Source organism: Papio anubis, chromosome 2 (assembly GCF_008728515.1).
Source record: "Papio anubis isolate 15944 chromosome 2, Panubis1.0, whole genome shotgun sequence".
Taxonomy (NCBI): Eukaryota; Metazoa; Chordata; class Mammalia; order Primates; family Cercopithecidae; genus Papio; species Papio anubis.
This window is the reverse complement of record NC_044977.1, coordinates 62176554-62198008: the sequence shown is the minus strand read 5'-3', so window position 1 is coordinate 62198008 and position 21455 is coordinate 62176554. Positions and strand designations below refer to the sequence as shown.

Genomic DNA, 21455 nt, shown 5'->3' with positions numbered 1-21455 from the left:
ACTATCTCATGTTGGCACTCAAAAAGTTTTGGATTTTGGAACATTTCAGACTTTGGATTTTTGGATTAGGGATGCTCACCTGTTTCAGCCAGGAGGTTTCTTGACATAATTGGAAAAAGAATTATTTTAGGTATAGTTTGACTTACCTTTTTTACTAAGTTGCTTTCTATGAAATGTTTATTCTGAGATTAGATCTACTGCCTGACTTGGCCCAGCTCCTAGGATTGTTCACAGATGCCGTGTAAAAATAAAAATAAAAACCAAAAAACTATATTTAGCATCAGTGGAATTTTCCTAGCTCCACCCACCCTCTAGCTTCCTGCTTTACACGTGTTATCTTTTGCTGACCTTTCCCTTGGAATCCAGATTTTGTTCTGTACTTGCTCCTATGGGCTTGATATTTGGGCTTGATATCTGCCTCACTTCCTTGAGTTAACCATCACCTGAGATTCAGGCTTATTTTTCTCTGCTCAGCCCCAGAAAACCTCAGCCCAGCCCCATCCATTCAGATTCTCTTACCCAGGCTGGCTTCCAGCAGCCTGAGTAGTATCTGGCTTGCCTGGGAGGGAAGTTCAGGAAAATGTGGAAGTGGGCCAAATTAATTAAAAGAAAAAAAAAATAGAGATCATTGATGTTCCAATACAGCAAATAAATTAAGTGACACCTGGCTGCGGAGAGGTGCTTTAGTACTGTTTTTCTTAGAGGGTTTTTTTTTTTTTAAGTCAAAAAATATTTTGTTTCCATTACAGATGTGGTCATTTTTATTCTGTAACCTAGGAAAATAATATTAAATAATATCTTCTAATAGAAAATTCTATGATTCTGTGCATCTCTTTCAGTAATCCAAAAATTTCAGATTAGCCTTGACACTACATTTTACTTCTGGGACACTTGTTTCTGGTCACTAAATCTCTGCTTTTTTCTAAAAATCCAAAGATTTCCCACTCCTTGTTGAAGCATGAAAGCAGATTTTTTTCAGCCTAGTCTTCTCCCTTCCCTTTATGAAGTTGAGTTTGTGCATCCTAATTCAAGATAATTTCTGTGGTATGGAACTTTACAGAGCACTGGTAGTCTGGCAGAAGTTAGCCTAGTGACTGATTGGCAGGTACCTAGTTACCAAGGAGAAACGAACTCAGAAAATCATGATGTAACAGTATTGGCGCCTGCACTAGATCCCCCAAGCTGGGTCTCAGATCAATGGTCTAGAATCCACAAGACCGTATGTGAGCTGTTGGCAATCCTACTGCTCGCTCCCTCATTCCTCCTCTTAACATGATTTTTTAGGAATTGCTAGAAGGGTGGAAAATCATTACCTTCCCCTCCTCTAATAATGTGAGCCCATGCCCCTAACTTCTCCAAGGCAAATGAGGCCCTGGGGCGACTCTCACCCTTTTGAGGACCCAAGTGTAAAAACATTAGTCCCAACATCCTGTCACTTAAATAAGAAGATATTCATTCCTTATAAATAAATGCTGGTGGTTACAGTATAAATGCTGTGTATAGAAATGAGGACAAACTATAACTATAGGTCAATGGACTGTTGTGATCTCTTAAGCATGTCTGCCTTTTGTCAATGCAGTGCAGTGCTTGTTGGGGAGGGCGGTGTCTCACAATTAGCTCTGGAGTTCAACTACAAGTGTTCTAAGAAAGGGTTAGTTTATATGTCAGTCCTAGGCCTTGACACATTCATGTGAGTCAGTTTTATAACTTTCTGTTCCTGGATGCATCCCTCGCAACTGTTAGTCCAGGCAGGCATGTGCTAAAATTACTTCTCTAAATGTTATCAAGCAAAGATGTGTTGGTTAGACTTTGCCCAATAAAAAATGTCTAGGAGTGGGTCTAAAACCGGTGTTGGCTGATTTTCTGTTCTTAGGAAATGGAGAGCTAGGAATAGAAGGATCCGTGTTAGTAGTTCTCAAACTTTAGTGTGTAAAAGACTCACCCAGAGAGCTAGGTTAAAGGGCAGATTAATGGACCCCAGATTTTTCTGGTGTAGTCAGTCTGGACTGAGATTTAATAAAACAAGCATGGCATGATAATAATGCAGGTGGTCTACAGTCTAACTCTGAGACACATTGTATTATTAAATCCTGTCCTCTGTCATTTGCTGAGATGCTCTTTACTTCTTTAGACTGAAAATCACAGCCACTCTTGTGGTTACATGGAACAACTTACTGTGATAAAAAAAAAAAAAGGATGAACTTTATCTTCTAGGCTTTGAAAACGGTAAATGCACAGTCTTTTGTATGTGCCTTCAAGACACTTGAAAGTCACTTTGTGGCTACCACACAGAGATAGAACAAACTTAGGGATGCCTCTCCCCCTGTTTCATCTCAGAACGCCTCTCTCAGGACTCTTTGTTTCACCCAGGCACCTCAAGGTTTTGGTGAAATAAAGCAACTCTTTTTTTCTCAAAAACATTGTTAACCCTGGTCCAAAGGTTTAAAAGCTAGGATATATCGTTTTTTTATACCTGGATAGCTAAACTTTCTAAAATCTCTCCCCTCGTCCTTGGGAACTCAAATAGCTCATGCACAAAAGCCTGTGGATTTCCTTCCATGAGAACTGAAATACTATTCCCTTTATGCTAATGTTAATTTTCAGGCAGTGAACTTGGTTAACTATGAGAAAATACAAACTTTAGATGGAATGCATTATTTATAGTGAATGCAGAGCATCATTATTATCAATTCTTGTTACAAAATACACAGAAAAAATATCTTTTTGTTATTTAAATATGGCATGGCTACATTGAGAAATAGTACAGATGTTAATCCACAGCCTCTCAGCTGCATCCTGAGTAATCATTATTATGTTTTATTCTTATTTGGAATTACTAGTAATAGACTCTATATTTCTGTATGAAATTCAAATCAGGGAACACCAATGAATTGAGATGATTGATATTATGTATACACACAAATAATTTTGGAATTGAGGACAACAATGGAAATATTTCTCTCTTAGAGAAAATCCACCAAACTTGCTGCTTTATTAGTGATCTTGATGAATAACATTTTTCATTTACCTTGGTGTGCCAAAAAATCACTTAATTCTTTACCATTGAAATGAGCTAACATTTGACCAGTACCTAAATTTGTTTTGAAAATACTTGTGTAATTGTTAAAAATCTGAAATGTAAATACCTGGATTTTAAACACAAATATTTTTTAAAGTGCATGTTTGTGTCCCTTTTTTTTTTTTTGAGACAGAGTCTTGCACTGTCTCCTGGGCTGGAGTGCAGTGGTGCAATCTCAGCTCACTGGAACCTCCACCTCACAGGTTCAAGAGATTCTCCTGCCTCAGCCTCCCGAGTAGCTGGGATTACAAGCGCATGCCACCATGTCTGGCTAATTGTTTTGTATTTTTAGTAGAGATGGGGTTTCCCTATGTTAGCCAGGCTGGTCTCGAACGCCTGACCTCATGATCCACCATAGTGCTGGGATTACAGATGTGAGCCACCGCACCTGGCCATGTCCGTGTACTTTTATTCCATGATTTTATTTTGTGTGCTTTCATAAATCTTCTTTATTTTTGGTTGTTAAACTTCTTATTGATGTGGTATTTTATACATGGAGTAAGGAGAGACAGTGGTAGTGGTAATATAATTCATGACATCTTTGAATGCAAATGAAATGTATGGATACATGTGTGTTTATGGGAAAATATTCCTGGCTGTTTTCCCTTTATTTGTTTTTGTGTTGTTCTGTTTTGGTTTGAGATAGCGTCTTGGTCTGTCATCCAGGCTGGAGTGTGGTGGCAGTGATCATGGCCCACTGCAGCCTTGATCCCTCAAGTTCAAGCCATCCTCCCACCTTAGCCTCCTGAGTAGCTGGGACTGCAGGTGCATGCCACCATCCCCAGCTAATTTTTTAATTTTTGGTAGAGATAGGGTCTCCATGTGTTGCTCAGGTTTGTCTTGAACCCCTGGGCTCATGCATTCCTTCACACCTCACCTCCCAGAGTGCTGGGATTACAGGCTTGAGCCACCATGGCCAGCCTGTTTTCCCATTTTTAACTGATACAGAATCACTGGCCTAGTCTAATCGTATTTATTTATAGATGAAACATTTGAGGCATGTAGAGACTAGGTGATTTTTCTGAGGTCCTGGAGTTACTACTTGACCCAAGGCATTGAAACTCAGTCCATGGTCTTTCTGAATCCCTACCCATCTCTTTCTCACAACAAGATCATGGGCCGTCGTCCTTAGTCCCCTATGATAAGATAGAACTCCATTTGGTTATTTTGTCTTCTTAACTTTTCTTCTATTTCAACCTTAGCATGAAGTGGTTTTTTTTGTTTTGGTTTTTTTTTTTCCATCTGAGTTAAATGTTAAATGCCTTAGAAATTACCTTGCCAGGCTTTACCTAGATCCCCAAACCAACTTTATTCTTTTTTTCTCAGTACCGATGCACCTGAATGAATTCAGTCTCATCCTATCACCTATCAACAAAAGACTGGTTATGAAGTTTTTCCAGGATAGCAGTTGCAGTTCTTGCCCTTCAGAATAATCACATATAAGGGGACTGCCAGCTGCAGGGTGATATTTAATGTAACTTTTACATCGTAACCTCTGGTGATTCTATCTTAAAACTCATCAGGCAATGCCTAAGTAAGCTAATTGAATATATTAAAAATTTTTAAAAATACTTTATTGATCACTGTGTATGTATATATACCACTGTACTTGATATAAAAATAGATAAGATACAGTCATGCTCTCAAGGAGCTTATAATCCAAACAAGGAAAAAGAAAGTGTACTCTATTAAATGCATTTAGTATAAAAAGGTAAGTGTCTTGGGAAATACAGTTTTAAAATTATATGGTTAAAGAAAAAGGTTGAGGGTCTAGAAGAATCTTCTAGGAAAAAGAATTTGAACTTGATTTTGAAAAATGAAAATCACTTTTATGAGCATAAGTGGTGAGATGCATTTTGAACAATATTTATTGTGCGCATAGTCTAGAAGCATATGTACTCTACACTGCCACTTAAATATGGTTTGTGGATCATTCCAGTCTTTGAACTTTGTTACTGCTCCATGACAAAATAAGTCTCAAGCATCCAGTTTCTCTTACTGAGAGAAAGCACTTAGAAATGCATGGCTGTTTAACATGGCTTCACCATCCAAGCACATAATCAGTGGACTCAAGTCATTGCACCTGTTATAGACCAGTTTGGGTGTCGCTGAGTCACGTGTGGTACCAGCTATGTGATATTTATCCTAGGTAGACCATATATGGCTTCATAAGAGATTGGGAAAACAAAGAACCTAGTCCTTCACTGCAGATAATTTGAGAATAAAGACTGTAGGTTGTTCTTTATTTGCCTACATAGTCATTTTGAAAAATTGTTGTGTATATTAGCAATACAGAGCTGTTACTCATTATTGACTTATTTACACTATCGCCCTTGCTTCTTTCTAATGTTATCATCTCATTACAACACAGAAAAAAATTTTAACTTTATGACACTAGAGAGCCATCCACAATGAGAGCAGCACAAAAGCGATACAGGAGGCACATACAGTAAAGGGGTAGGCTAAAGACAAACAGAACAATACGTAGAGCAGAGAAAGGGAGACGTCAAGCAGCCTGTGCCTGGAAGTTGTTAGTAAAATTAGTGACCAATGTGAAATAAGAGAGCTCACATTTTCACTTCATCATAATCCGCAGAAGATTAACCTCAATGGGAAATTTTCTTCCAGAAACTGAAACACAACCTAACCTGTTATGCCTTACTATTTTTTGTTAATTTCTTTCTATTATTTTCTTTATGTTGTTGTTTCCTGTTGTTCCTATTTGGAAGGGATTCTTCATTTTGGACATTTTCTCTTCTCGTTTCAGATGATTCCACACTGCATGGCCCGATTTTTATTCAAGAACCAAGTCCTGTAATGTTCCCTTTGGATTCTGAGGAGAAAAAAGTGAAGCTCAATTGTGAAGTTAAAGGAAATCCAAAACCTCATATCAGGTTTGTTGATTTAAAAGCATGTGTTTCCATGCATATAGTTTCTGTTATTAAAATCAAGAAATACTTACACAATGCTGGTTACATAAAGAGATTTTATTTATTTATTTATTTATTTATTTGTTTGTTTATTTATTTATTTATTTTTGAGACTGAGTTTTGCTCGTTACCCAGGCTGGAGTGCAATAATGCGATCTCAGCTCACTGCAAACTCCACCTCCCAGGTTCAAGCGATTCTCCTACCTCAGCCTCCCGAGTAGCTGGGATTACAGGCATGTGCCACTATGCCTGGCTAATTTTGTATGTTTAGTAAAGATGGGATTTCTCTATGTTGGTCAGGTTGGTCTCAAACTCCCGACCTCAGGTGATCCACCTGCCTCAGCCTCCCAAAGTTCTGGGATTACAGGCATGAACCACCATGCCTGGCCCAAGAGTTAGTTAGTTAGTTAGTTATTTCAAGACGGAGTCTCGCTCTGTCAGTCACCCAGGCTGGAGTGCAGTGTGCGACCACTGCTCACTGCAACCTCCGCCTCCCGGGTTCATGTGATTCTCCTGCCTCAGCCTCCTGAGTAGCTGGGATTACAGGTGTGCACCACCATGCCCAGCTAATTTTTGTATTTTTAGCAGAGACAGGATTTCACCATGTTGGCCAGGCTGGTCTTGAATTCTTGACCTCAAGGGATCCACCCGCCTCAGCCTCCCAAAGTGCTGGGATTACAGGCGTGAGCCATCGTGCCCAGCCCATTAAAAGCTTTTAGATGGGCATTGTAGGATATCCTGAAAGTCTAAGGAGATGATTGTTTCATGAAAAGCTAAGTACCCAACCTCTGTTTTTTGTAGTACTGGGAATTAAATATCCTGATTGACTTTCTCTTTGAAAACATTAACAATTCCTAACCACATATATTTAACTGAAAAAACACATTTTAAACCATATCAGTAAATTGGCAGGAAAGTAAGAAATGTCAGAAGTCCAAAAGTAAGTGGGTTTGGAACCCAAAGAAGCTGAACAGTAAAGGCAGTTTTCATGTTAATAAACTACAAGTATGAATTGAGCTTTGGCTTTCATGGCTTCAGAGGAACAGAGGTCACAAGACAAAGCCTAGACAACCCACAGGAGAATCCAACATGAGAACATCTCCCAGAATAAACCTGGGATACAAGGACTACATCTTTAGAGTAAATGTGAACAAGAAATAAGCTTGACTTCCAAAGAGACTGTGAAGCACAGGTAATTGTGTATTTCAAACATTAAACCCTAGTGGTTGTAGTAGCAGATGAGATACAACTGAAAAGAGAATTTGTAAACTGCAAGATAGGTCTGAAGAAATCCTCCAGAGGCAGCAGAAAGAGACAAAGGGAAGCAAAATACTTTAAAAAGAAAGAGAGAAAAAATGTCTAATCAGGATTCCAGAAGAAACAAGAAAGACTGAGGCAGAAGCAGTATTTAAAGAGAAGGCTAAGAATTTTCCAAACTAATTAAAACTTTCAAGCTATAGATACAGGAAGCCCAATGCACTTCAAGCAGTACAAATAAAAATGAAGCCACATCTAAAATAGTGAAATAGTGAACACCAAGTCAAACAGATGATCATAAAAGTAGCCAAAGTTGTAATACAGTTAACATTCAAAGAGATCACAAACTGGCAGCTGACTTCTCAATAGCAACAAAAAAGCAGAAGACAGAAGATAGAATCTTCAGTATACTGAGAGAAACTGTCAAATATATAGATAGCCTAAATACTTTTTTAAAACGAAAACAAACTAACTGCATTTTTAGGCAGCCATCAACCAAAGTCTGACTCCAGTAGACCCTCACTAAAGGAAATTCTAAAAGACATACTTGAGGCAGAATAAAAATGATTCCAGATAGAAGAGCTGAGCTACAAGAATAAATAAGTAAAGCAAATGGTAAATGTTAGTAATTCCACAAAAAAATTATTGCACAGAACAATAAAAAATAATAAAAATAATACTGTCTTGTGAAGATAAAAAGAAGAAAAGTAAAAATTCATGACAACATTAGAAACAAATTTTTAAAAGATGTACTAGACAGCAGATAATCTATATGGTTAAAGAAATGAAATTGGGGCCAGCCACATTGGCTCACGCCTGTAATCCCAGCACTTTGGGAGGCCAGTGTGGGTGGATCACGAGGTCAGGAGATCAAGACCATCCTAGCTAACACGGTGAAATGCCGTCTCTACTAAAAAAATACAAAAAAACTAGCCGGGCGTGGTGGCGTGCACCTGTAGTCTCAGCCACTCAGGAGGATGAGGCAGGAGAATGGCATGAACCCGGGAGGCAGAGCTTGCAGTGAGCCGAGATCGTGCCACTGCACTCCAGCCTGGGCAACAGAGCGAAACTCTATCTCAAAAAATAAATAAATAAATAAATGAAATTGGAACCCTACTGCACTGCATACACAAAAATCAATTCCAGTGTATAGAAGACCTAAGTGGAAAATTTGCAATACTTTTAAAAGCAAATAGTTATACATATTTATGACTTTGGGGAAGGAAGAGATTTTCTAAATATGACAGAAGCAGTGCAACTTGTAAAAGGAAATATTTAGCTGTATTAATATTGAAAACTGATGTTCAATAGAATAGACTGAAATAAGCAAAATTACAAACTGTAAACTTGAAGATTTTTAAGTATATTTGTTATGGGTAAGGGATTCATATCCCAGACTATTTAAAGAATTTCCACAAATAGAATGTAAAGAACAACCCAGTGGAAACATTAGCAAAACACCTGAACAAGTACTTGTAAGAAAATGAAAACCAAAAATTCAGTAGACATAAAAGGATTGTCAATATCATTAGTGAACAGAAATATAATTAAACCTAAAACAACATACTCTTTCAAAACTATCAGATTGACAAATATAGAAAACTGACAATCTGTTGGTGAAGGTGTAGAGCAAACAGAACCCTTGATTGAACACTGCTGGTAGCAATGTAAATTGGTAAAAGCCACTGTAAAAAAAAAAAAAAAAAGCACTCCCTAGTAAATCTAAAGATGCACATAATCCATAATCTATGATCCAGTATACATAATTATGTTCATAGTATATTCACAAATACATATAACCTGGTATGTTCGTACAAGGTAACCTCATGCAGTAGTAAAAATGAATGAATGGCAGCTGCGACAACATGGGTAGATCTCAAGAACATAATTTTGAGTAAACCAGTTCACGGCCAAATACATAGTATGTAATTTCACATTCACAATATTTGAAAGTGGTTGGGATGGAGTGGTTTTTCAAGGTATAAAGGAAGCAAAACTTTACCTCTCTTCTCTTAGGATTTTTCAGCTGAGCCTGAGAATTAAATTTACATAAAGCAAATCAAAAGGAGAAAAACATTTTTTTAAATGCAAGTTTTACATGGCAAGGAAGCCTTCATAAGACAATGAAAACCCAGAGACACAGTTATTGTTGCACATTTATATACTGAATTGGACAAAGAGTAGTAAATTGTGAAAAAGTAAGTTATATGGGGAGCTAGAAGAAAATATTTTAACAAGGTCTGGACAGAGTTTTCTCTGTCTCAACTTCCTGTCCTTGATGAAAAGAATGTTACTTTCCTTCTAATATAGAAAGGACATTTCTGGCATGGGGATTTCATCCCTTGCTCTTTAGAAGAAGAATGAAGGTGAAAGTGGTCCTCTTGTACCTGCTGTTTTCCGAGTACCTTTAACTCAAAATAGTCAATATAGGCTGGGCACAGTGGCTCACGCCTGTAATCCCAGCCCTTTGGGAGGCTGAGGCATTACGATGGCTTGAGGCCAGGAGTTAGAGAACAACCTGGGCAACATAGCAAGACCTCCATCTCTACAAAAATAATTTAAAAACTAGTCAGCCATGGGGCTGCATACCTGTAGTCCTAGCTACTCAGGAGGCTGAGGTGGGAAGATTGCTTGAGTCTAGGAGTTCTAGGCTGCAGTGAGCTATGATTGCACCACTACATTCCATCATGGGTGACAGAGGAAGACCCAGTCTCTAAATAAATAAATAAATAAATGTCAATATGCCAGAGCAGCATATTTTTGAGTGGCATACTCTGAACTCCTTCAAAGGATAATAACATACATGATAAAATTATAAAGAATATCACAGGAATGAAAAAGCCAAAATTAAAGATTATAAGTAACCATTAAGAAAGAGTGGTTATAATCAAAGTAGATACAGCAGACTTCTAAAGTGATAATATCCCTTTTAAACACAGATCTTCATTGGCTCATGATTTTTTATAACTTACATACATCTTATAAATATTATTATGCCTCTATTCAAATTTGATAATTAAAAACTATAATAACTAATATCTAATGTTATATAAAAACAGAAATATATATGTCATAGTTTAGGAGAGATTGGAGTCATCAGGTTGGGTTCTCAGAAGAAATGAGATTTGAACTGAGATAAGTAATTTTCAAATAGGCAGAGGACATTCTGTTCAAGTTAAAGGATGGTAGTATTAGTATAGTGGGTATTATTTTAGAATTTATGTGCTCATTTATCCATTTGTTCATTTGTCAAACATATTCATTATTTGTCCTTCAAACCTCACCAGTGTTTTTCAAACTGAATTCCAGGGCACATGGAATTGGCTTAAAGATTATCAGAGAAAGAAAATAACAGAATTTTCATCCAAGATTCAGCCTTCGCAGGTCTACTTTGAACTGGGCCATATATTAGGATTCTGAAAAATATGTCATCTAGACAAAATATTTAAACCACTCTATTAAGCAGCTGCAATGCACCAGGCACCATGCTAGGTCTGAGTATTCAAAGATTAATCAACTCTACAACATGTTTACTAGTACTATTAATTTGAGGACTGCCTAGATGTGGATGTAGTTGGAGTAGAATGAGGTAAATACAAGTAAAGGATGACCACGTTCTAGGTACTCTGGAGGAAAGAAAGTCTAATTCAGGATGGTGAGGGTAGATGTCACTGAAGGCTTCACAGAAAAGGAGATATTTTAATATATCTGGAGGGTGAATGGTTCTTTCATCACATGGATAAGGAAAGGAAGTGCATTCCAGAAAATAAGAAAACAACTCTCTAACGGACCATATAATTAGAGTGAACATGTAATTTATCATCTAAGGGCACTTTTTAAAGCAGAAGGCCGCTGTTCATAATTATTCTAGGATAGCAGGTGTAAACCCAGCACTTGTCTTGGGCAAGCCAGAATGAATAGTTATTCTCCCTAGAATATATTAAACCCAAGGCTAAATCAAAGATTTTTAAATACTTTATGTAATAAAGAATGCAGGAAGCAAAGGCTCTTAGATACATAAACGATGAGTTAACTGGTTCCTGTTTTCCTTACATAGCCGAGTGTAAGTTCAGATGTTAGCCATAAATGAAAACAAATTTTGCAGCCGAATTCGGCAAGTTGCTGCTTTGTTTTTCCCCAAACTGTGACCTTTAATTAACATTGCTTTTGTAACATTGGGTTTCTAGATATAGGAGCTTGCCTTGTTATTTAAAACAAGCAGTGAAACAGAAACCTATTATGTTTCTAGATTGCCAGGAAACACTGAGAACAAAACTTTTTAATCAAATATACTAGCAATTTATTGCAGTGTACTTCTTGCCTTTATACCTTTGGCAGTTTCTCTGTAACATGATAGCAGACTGGTACCTGGGAGCTAAAAAGTTCTCTTGTAGAAAGAAAGAGAAAGAATAGAGAGATCAGGCATTTTCAGACACTTTCTGCCTGAACTTTTTCAGTCTTCAGGCTGACTTTGAGGGGGAAGAACAAGTAGGAGAAATTCCAAAGTGAGTCTCCATGGGGATCTTCAGCACTGGGTTCTCCCCTCAGACACCGCAATTGACCTCTCTTCTTTGTGTTTATTCCCTCAACTGAGCCTTCTCTTTTCATTGTTTCCTGCCCCTTGATTTTGAAAGGGTTGACCCAGACCCAGAAAAATTTAAGAAGTTTTAACTTGTGCCAACTTCCCTTGTATTAAACTTCCCTAAGGACATATGACATTTCTTAATGCACTCAGCATCCCTTTCCAGATAGAAGAAATGTTCACATACTTGCTCGGGGTACTTTTGCTGAGGTTTGTATTCAACTGAGTTTGCAGAAAACAAATTCCAAGTCTTAAATGCCCTGACCTTCCCTTAGTGCCAAGTTGAAACCATCAAATAAAGAAAGAGGATTTCGCTACAGCGAATCCTATAGACACCCTCCCAGCAAAGCCACATTTTACCCTCCAGAGTGTCACAGCATAGGTGTTTGGTTGTGCACAACCCCACTCTCTGGAGAGAGTGGAATTGTGGTTCCTCAAATGATTTAGAAATCAGCTTATGAGACTCACAAATTTCTCTTGTCCCTTGGGAAAATCTCTGTTGGCTCCAAATGAGCATTGCCTCTGTATTACTAACACTTAAAAGATTCCTCAAACATTGAAAGTAAATTGTGAAATTTTCAAGTGTGTTTCAGTATACAATGAGATAAGAAATTCAGTGTTATCCACATTCAGTTGGAATGAACAGTGACTGCATTGCAATAAAACTTGGTATAGTGCTTTGTAATAGAGACTCAACTGCATTTCAGAAAAAGCACTTTATTTTCTCAATAATCCCTTTTCCTTTGCTGTTTGTATGTAAAAGCAGGTGATAAAGTAGATTAATGGACTTTCTACACAGCATTTTAGTTGAGATGACTAGTGTAGACAAACCTACAGAGGAGCTCTCATTATGCCCACAACCACTTTTCTAAGAAGACTCACATGGTCCCACTCCTAAATTCCACACTCTGCTTGCAGCTCACATTATATTGCAATTTCCTCGTTGAATTCTTAGATTTGTCATATTAAATTGCTCTACTATCATTTGAAGTAAGAGTTATGGCCAAGACGTGATCAGCTGACTCAAAAAAAAAATGTCTAGGGCAGACAGTTCTGGAGATTCATGTGCATATAGAGCTGCTAGAATATAAGCTGGCTGTTCTGTCTTTATTGCGTATTACTTTCTTGTCTGTGTCAGAGCACAAAGAATTACTGTGGAGACTAAAAACATTGTCAGTTTCTAATCCCAATCTTCTTATACACAAACACATAAAGAGTTACCTCATTTTTCTATTTCATGCTCCTGGTCTACCTTTCTTACCTCTCTTGTTTCTAAATTTTTACATTTCAAAGACATGAATAAACATATGTAGCTGTGTGGTGGTGTGCTGGAATGCTTCATGAATTGTGGATGTTCAAAGCTAAAATATCCAGCAAAGAAGTAAAATATTTAGTCAATTAAATTCAACAAGCATTTATGGAGCACAATGAGAGTGTTAGATTTTAGATGGCTAAAGTGAGAATACAAAAGCGATGTAGGCCAATTATCTACAGTAAAAGCAGCATTCCTACATAAAGGAGCATGGACAATTCTGCAGGAGACTGGATAAAGCTTTGCTTAATTTTTGTTGTTTTTGTTTTGAGATGAGGTCTCGCTCTGTTGCCCAAGCTGGAGTGCAGTTGCAGTGGTGTAACCTTGGCTCACTGCAGCCTCAATCTCCCAGGCTCAAGTGGTCCTCCCACTTCAGCCTCCCGAGTAGCTGGGACTACAGGCACGCATGCACCACCACACCTGGCTAAATTTTGTATTTTTTGTGGAGACAGGGTTGTGCCATGTTGCCCAAGCTATTCTGGAACTCTTGGGCTCAAGAGACCTGCCCACTTCGGCCTCCCAAAGTGCTGAGATTACAGGCGTGAGCCACCGCGCTTAGTCATCTTTGGTTAATTTTGACTAGAAATACTGAGGAAGACTTCATTGAAAGAGGTGTCATTGAAAAATAGCTTTGAAGTGGGACAGAGGTCTTGACAAAAAGAAGGGATTACCCTTCTGTATATTTGCTTTTGTTGATATCAGACATCCAAAATCTTGAAACTAACTCGCCTATATTTTTTTCATTTAAATCCTTTTACATTGTGTACAGACAACCATAGTACCCAAGAATGTTATAAGATGATACACAATGAATGTGCATGTGCACACACACAAATGTTTAAATGGTGTTTTTACTATTTAAAGGAGATAAGATTAATGGCTGTCATTCCTTACTCCCATTATGAATTTGGATCAGTTTTCTTTGTACTGCTGTATTTCTTAATTTTTAACATTCTGATGTAAATGCTACTATGATACTCCTGGTAATTCACAAACTCCTACTATGCTATTTTCATTAGTTAATATTGTGTGTAAGATTTGTGGGGGTAAACAGATAAGACAGTCACTGAGTTGTATTAGTGCCAAAGTTCTTAAGTATTTAATTGACTTCTGTAAAGAGTCAAGATAAGCTCACTGTTTGAAATGGTGTTGGTTGTAAAATGCAACAAAAACAAAAACATAGGTCTTAATTACCAAAACTTTGCTGTTAAAATGTGTGAGTCCTACTAAACCTACTTTACTGGGCTAAATACTCTAGTCACATACATAGGTGATCCAGGTAAATAAACAGAAGGACAAAAACAAACAAACAAACAAAAAAACCTCTCTTTGCCCCGATTATCTAATGGTCTAATCTGCAGTTTCCTGGGATGGTTGATTGATGTTTGTGTGCCAGTGGTGAAGGAGCTCTTCAAAGTGATCCAAGGTTAAGGCAGGTTTGGTCCCCACGGCAGCTCAAGATCAATAGAGTTCCTCTCCTTTACAGCCAGCCATTGTAGTCATATTAAGGAATAAATCAAAGCAACTCTGCTGCAGTTTCATCAGATACTCAGCAATCTACCTGGAAATAGTATATGCTGTCATCTGTATAGACCCATTTAAAGAATGATTGCAAACTAGAAAGACTTTTACTAACAAGCCCTGTTTGAAGAAAGTTGCACAGGTGCTATGAGAAATCTGTGGCCGGACTTCAAAACGGTGAAGTGTTTGTACCATAATAAGTAGTCAGAAAAACAGTTATTAAAATTTTAATATCATTGTTTACTTTAAAAGACATGTTATTTCCATAAGCTCTTAAGATGTTACCATTGCTGGGTAGAGCATTTCTAACTTCTTAATCATGCTTTTTAAAAAAAGTCACAAATGATTTTTCATGCTATTTATAGTTTGTATATATTTTAGACAATTCAAAAATATTGATTAATATGACAAGACTTTATCTACTGGCATTTTTATACTATAGGTGGAAGTTAAATGGAACAGATGTTGACATTGGTATGGATTTCCGCTACAGTGTTGTTGAAGGCAGCTTGTTGATCAATAACCCCAATAAAACCCAAGATGCTGGAACGTACCAGTGCACAGCAACAAACTCGTTTGGAACAATTGTTAGCAGAGAAGCAAAGCTTCAGTTTGCTTGTAAGTAGCAATTATATAATGCTGCAAATGTTACTTTGAGTTTGTTTACCATTATACCAATACGCTTTTATAGCAGTTTCATTTTAGAGACTAGATTTTAATTTGTTACATGATCATCTTTACTCTGTTTCACGTTTTGGAAATAATTTTGTTTGTAGGATAAACTGTAAATCTAAGTGAGGAGATATATTCTTCTACTTTAATAAGGATTGAGATAGTTTGATTGTATGATAATTTGATTATATGATGCTTTCTTTATATACAAATAAATTCACACACTGAGATTGACACATGTATAAATTTATGTAAACAACAAATTTTACACACACACACATTTTAAATAGAATGTGTATAAGCAAGAAATTGAACTGCCAGTAATTTAGTAGAGAATAAGAGAAGTACTTTAACCATAAAGGTCAGAGCTGGAAAAAAACTGAGTAGTCAATTAATCCTATAATTCTCGAATTGTTTCTTATTTCATAGGCTAGAAAAAATTTAAAGCGACTGCAATAATGACAAAAAAATGGAGACAAAGTGTTATCCACCTTTGATATTTCCAGTTTAGAATGTTTAAAAAAACAAATAACCATATCTTAAGACCACCATTTAACAAAAGTCCATGAATGTGTGAAAGACAGTGGAATTTAGAAATCACAATTTGAAAATAAAATCCATAGGCAAGAGCAGTTAGCATACATTTTAGCATAGCCACCTTCAAGGATTGATGTTCAGCTACACTTTTAAGGGTTTATGTATTTGCATGTGATTATGTATTTCCTTGTGTGAAATTCCAACTCATATAGCAGTGCATGTTGGCATTAGCCAAAGGTTTCATAAAGTCTGCTGGCAGTAACACTGTAGAATATTCTCATTAACAAAGTCCTCTCCAGGAACTCAACATCAAATGTACCTAATATCCAGTTCTTAATCTATTAATGCCATTTGGTGGCATTTTTATAAGTTGAGAAATGAATTTTCTAAGTATTATGTATATGCAAGGCTCCAGGATTATTTGGTTAGTGAATGTCTCTTGAGATAGTCTTCTAAATATTCTTAGGTGTTCAGAATAATAGGAGAATAATATGTGCGATTGAATATAACAGAACCAAAGTATTTATTTCTCTTGGTTTAATACAAGTCTTATATCTATATTTATTTTTTAGTAATGACAAATCTTGCTGAATTAATTTTTGGAAATAACCATAGAATCATGTACTCTCAGAGTAGGGGAATATCTCAGTATTTAATAAATCTTGTAATTCTTTGAATTTTGGATGTCATAGTGTAGGAAATTTTTAACACAGTAACACCAAAAAAAAAAAAAATGGAGATAGAGATACTATACCCGGGCCGGGCACGGTGGCTCATGACTGTAATCCCAGCACTTTGGGAGGCCTAGGCGGGCAGATCACGAGGTCAGGAGATTGAGATTATCCTGGCTAACACGGTGAAACCCTGTCTCTACTAAAAATACAAAAAATTAGCTGGGTGTGGTGGTGGGCACCTGTAGTCCCAGCTACTGCGGAGGCTGAGGCAGGAGAATGGCATGAACCCGGGAGGTGGAGCTTGCAGTGAGCCGAGATTGCAGCACTGCACTCCAGCCTGGGTGACAGAGCAAGACTCCGTCTCAAAAAAACAGAAATACTATACCCAGACTTTTTTATTACTAGCTTACATTTAAAAAAACAAATTACCAGCTTTTAAGATTATCCTTTTGTGAAAGACCAGGCATTTTACTACCAAAACATCAGAAAGATGGAATCTCATATTCAAGGACAGTCATTTAAATAGAATAGTTTAACCAAAAAAAAAAAAAAAAAAAAAAAAAAAGATCTACCACTTAGTTTGCGGTGGGTTGACTTGAGGACCTACCAGGAAATGGAATCCAGTTTGCTCATTCCACTTCATGTGTGATGTTGGCATTCCTCCCACCCTCAAAATCCTGCGCTGATCATCATTTGGTTTGAAAAATTCTAGTGACAGAAAGTTCACCAATTCATCACAAGGCACCTTGGGCCACAGTAGACTGCTCTAGTTGTTCAAAAATACAAAAACAAACTTGACATCTCTTTCTTAAAATTGAGCCAAATATCTAAATTTCTATCACATTCACTCCCAGTTCTTACTATGAGATGCTAGTTACTCTTCAAATATGTGAAGATATGATCATGTCCCTTGTCCCATAAATTCTTTTCTTCCCCATTTACTTAATCCACAGCCATATTCTTCACAATACACTCAACTATGTTAATTCATCTATTGTAGTCTTATGGAAATGCACAGAATTCCATATATGTGCCTTAACTTTTTCTGAGGACACTGGGAACAATAGTATCTCATGATGTGAACTTTTTTTCAGTTAATGAAGCTGACAATAATATTTATTTAATCTTCATTTTTAAGTACCATTGTAACTTTATTTTAAGCATATAATCATGTAAAATCTGAGAAAGGATTTCTTATAAATTTCTATTCATCCAGAGCTACCCAACCATGTTGTTTTATTAACCTAAATTCGGAGTATTATATTTACCCCTAATAAATTCATGTTCTGAGTAGTGACCCTTTGTTCCATCATATTTGAAATTGTTTTAAGTTTTTTTTTTCAATCTGACATATTGATTGTTCTCCTAGTTTAGTGTCAGCAGAAAATTTGATAAGTGTGTCTCCATTCAAATAATTGATACAACATGTTGACCAAGACAGGGCAGCATGTCACTAGAGAATTTCCACTAAAATGAAATTAAACCTTTAATTTAATATTATTTGGACACTCTTGTTCAACCAGCTACAAATTTAGCCAAATATACTATAATTGAACTCCAGTTTCACCCACATGGTTTTAAAGTAGTGACAATCTTTGCTAAAGCCTTGCTAAAAATCAAGTCGTATTGTTTCTACAACATCCAGTCCTGCCTGCTCTCTCTGCATCTTCTTGAGCTTTTCCTTAACCATTTATCGTAAAACTGCCAGAGTAATCTTTTAAAAAATGTAAATTAGATCATCCCGCTTTCCTGCTTTATGCTTTCTAATGTACTTAGAATAAATCTCAAACTCATTACCATGGTCTCATTTTAATTTCTCAAAAATGACAAATTATTTTTTGCAACAGGGTCATGATACTTTTGTTCCCTCTGCCTGATAAGCTTTTCTCATGATCTTTCACGCAGCAGACGTCTCATGATCCTCACTTCTCAATTTAGGTATGACCTCCTAAGAGAAAGTTTCCATGTCACCCTAACATAACAAGCAATTTCCATCATTTCTCGTCCTCTCTGCCGACCTTCTTCCAGCCCTCTGCTTTTACATAACAGTATCTTTTACTTACCAGAATTTTTTTTTTTCTTAAAGACTGAGTCTTGCTCCGTTGTCCTAGCTGGAGTGCAGTGGTGCGACCTCAGCTCACTGCAAGCTCCACCTCCGGGGTTCAAGCTATTCTGCATCAGCCTCCAAAGTAGCTGGGATTACAGGCCCACACCACCACACCCAGATAAGTTTTTTGTATTTTTAGTAGAGACGGAGTTTCACCATATTGTCCAGGCTGGTTTCGAACTCCTGCCCTCAAGTGATCCACCCGCCTCAACCTCCCAACATCATGAGATTACACCATGCCCGGCTCAATTTACCAGCATTTAATACAATCTAGAATGATTGTATATTTACTTTTTTCTCATTTATTATTTCACTCCTATGGCAGAACATGTATTTTAAGAGAACTGAGACTATCTTGTCCATCCTTGTATTTCCTAGCCATTTATATGTTTGATAAAGGAATTGCTGTGTTACATGCCCATTCAGTAACACAACAAAGAAAATATATGTATAAAGTTAATTTGAGGATGAGGTATTTTTATATACCCAAACCCACCCTTTCTAGTCTAGTAATTTTCTAGAGTTTATCTTCTTGATCATCGATCCATAGTTTCTAGATGTTTTTCCCTATCTTTTTAAAATTAAAAGAAAATCAAAAGACGTTGCCTGTATTCAGCATTCACTTTCAATTGGTTAAGATAAAATCCTTTTCTTCAGTGAATTAATAAAAGTGAGGCAGGGCAGTGACATCTTTTGAATGTTACTAGTTTCTGTGACTCCACGTATTGTCATAGTCATTGAAGGAGAAAAAAAAATGTTGCTTTTTGGCCACACTTACTGCACTATACCATGCAAGTGAGAATATTTCTTCCTCTTTAATCATACGATTGTATGGTTGAAAAAGACATTAAAGGTCTCCTGGCCTGTATCTTTTTAAAAATGAAATTGAAGATTAGAGTAACTGAATTAGTCGTTGTTAATACACAGTTAATAAGTTACAGAGCCACGGAAAGGCAGTCTTCAGCTCCCAGTTTCATGCATGCTGGTCCTACTTTGCTTTAGATTCACTCTAATTTATAAGAAAAACAACCCTTCACTTTTATTTACCGTGTTACAATTTTCAAATCTCATTTATATACTTTCTATAATTTTATTCAGAAGATAGTCTTATAAGGTAGACAGTATTTCTATTGATTATTAAAAATGTTTTCATGCTGCTTTTGTGCACAGGATTTAGTCATGTCTTGTAGTAGCATTTAGCATTTTTAAGTTGAATTAATTCACATAAGCAAAATTTATAGCTAACTAGAGATGAGACCGCTAAGAACTTGCTCTTCCTCTCACTTTTTTAAGTCAATATATTTAGAATAGAAATCCTTCCTTGATTAAATAAGGATAGCATAATTTAAGTCCCCCTTGATGAGATATGGATAAGCATACATTATTGTCATGTAATTGGGAGCACATTTGGCTTTTCAGTCTCTCTGCAGTATTAAGCCATCAGCAATCACTTCCCTCACTGTCACTTAGCCTACTACCATACCCTTTCTACCTTTTAGTCCTTCTGTTTCACCTAGGGCTACAAATATGATTGACTAGATCCTCTGTGCCTGGCACTTAATAAACTTGAAATATGAATAAGAATTAGACATTAAAGTCATCATGCCATATGTGGGGCATAAGGAATGAGTTGAACCACTGAGTCAAGCCTATTCTGATGGTCCTTTGGAGTGAATTGGAGGTGAAAGCAAGCATTCTCACCTTGAGGTTGTTACAGAAGATGGTTGACATCTTAATTCCTTGTAAGGAATTTGTGTGGGGGAAGCGTTGGCCCACATTAAAAAGATGCTCATGGCCGGACGCAATGGCTCATGCCTGTAATCCCAGCACTTTGGGAGGCTGAGGTGGGCGGATCACGAGGTCAGGAGATCGAGACCATCCTGGCTAACACAGTGAAACCCCATCTCTACTAAAAAAATACCAAAAAAAAAAAAAATTAGCCTTGCGTGGTGGTGGGCGCCTGTAGTCCCAGCTACTTGGGAGGCTGAGGCAGGAGAATGGCGTGAACCCAGCAGGCAGAGCTTGCACTGAGCCGAGATCACACCACTGCACTCCAGCCTGGGTGACAGAGCAAGACTCCGTCTCAAAAAAAAAAAAAAAATGCTCATGTGTGGAATGAATCGACAAGCCCTCAGAGTTCACTTGTATCCTGGAAAGTCAGCGTGAGACTACACGCAGCTTCATGAAGTGTTTCAAAGGAAAGCTCCTTTGAGCTTAAGCATGGCTCCCCAACCTTCATTCACTCTACACTCCCTTTTGTCCCGGAGCAAAACCAAGTTGAATATTTTAAAAAATTCTTCCATAGATGAATAAATCAGAAGATAAGGCCTAAAGTGGAGGAGATTTCAGTTCGTTATTTGCACACCTTAACGAAGGGGATGTTTCCAGAGGTTGTGTCTGTACAGAATGAAGTGCTATAGCCCCATTACCCTAGCTGCCCACTTTTGCAGCCCAGCATCCCGGTCTAAATCTGCCTGAGGATCTTTGTGTACAGTCACTCAACAGAGCAATTTTTCTCGGTCATATAAACATGGATATTTATTTTAAAAAATAAATTTCAGTACATACCCCTACACTGAAATAATACAAATCATTTTTTTTTTAACTTATTAACGTGGGCTTGAGAAGATGAGATGTTATATTGACTAAGTTTAGATGGCATGAAACGTTAATTGTTCCATTTCATTCTATGTGTCCTGTGTCTCTAGAATTCCAGCTTCTCAACACCACTACACTTCCCTTTTAGGGTTGTTAGGAAGATTACGTTGTAAAGCATATGTAAAA

The 21455-nt window shown here is 37.1% G+C and overlaps 1 protein-coding gene across 1 annotated transcript in view; it reads left to right on the top strand.

Annotated features, from left to right (window-relative positions):
- Positions 1–21455, top strand: part of CNTN4 (contactin 4) — an 891247-nt gene that overhangs the window by 552965 nt on the left and 316827 nt on the right. Inside the window, exons 4-5 of the mRNA XM_031662718.1 lie at positions 5847–5973; positions 15124–15299. Of these exons, the coding sequence (XP_031518578.1) occupies positions 5847–5973; positions 15124–15299 (303 nt within the window). The remainder of the gene's footprint in view (positions 1–5846; positions 5974–15123; positions 15300–21455) is intronic.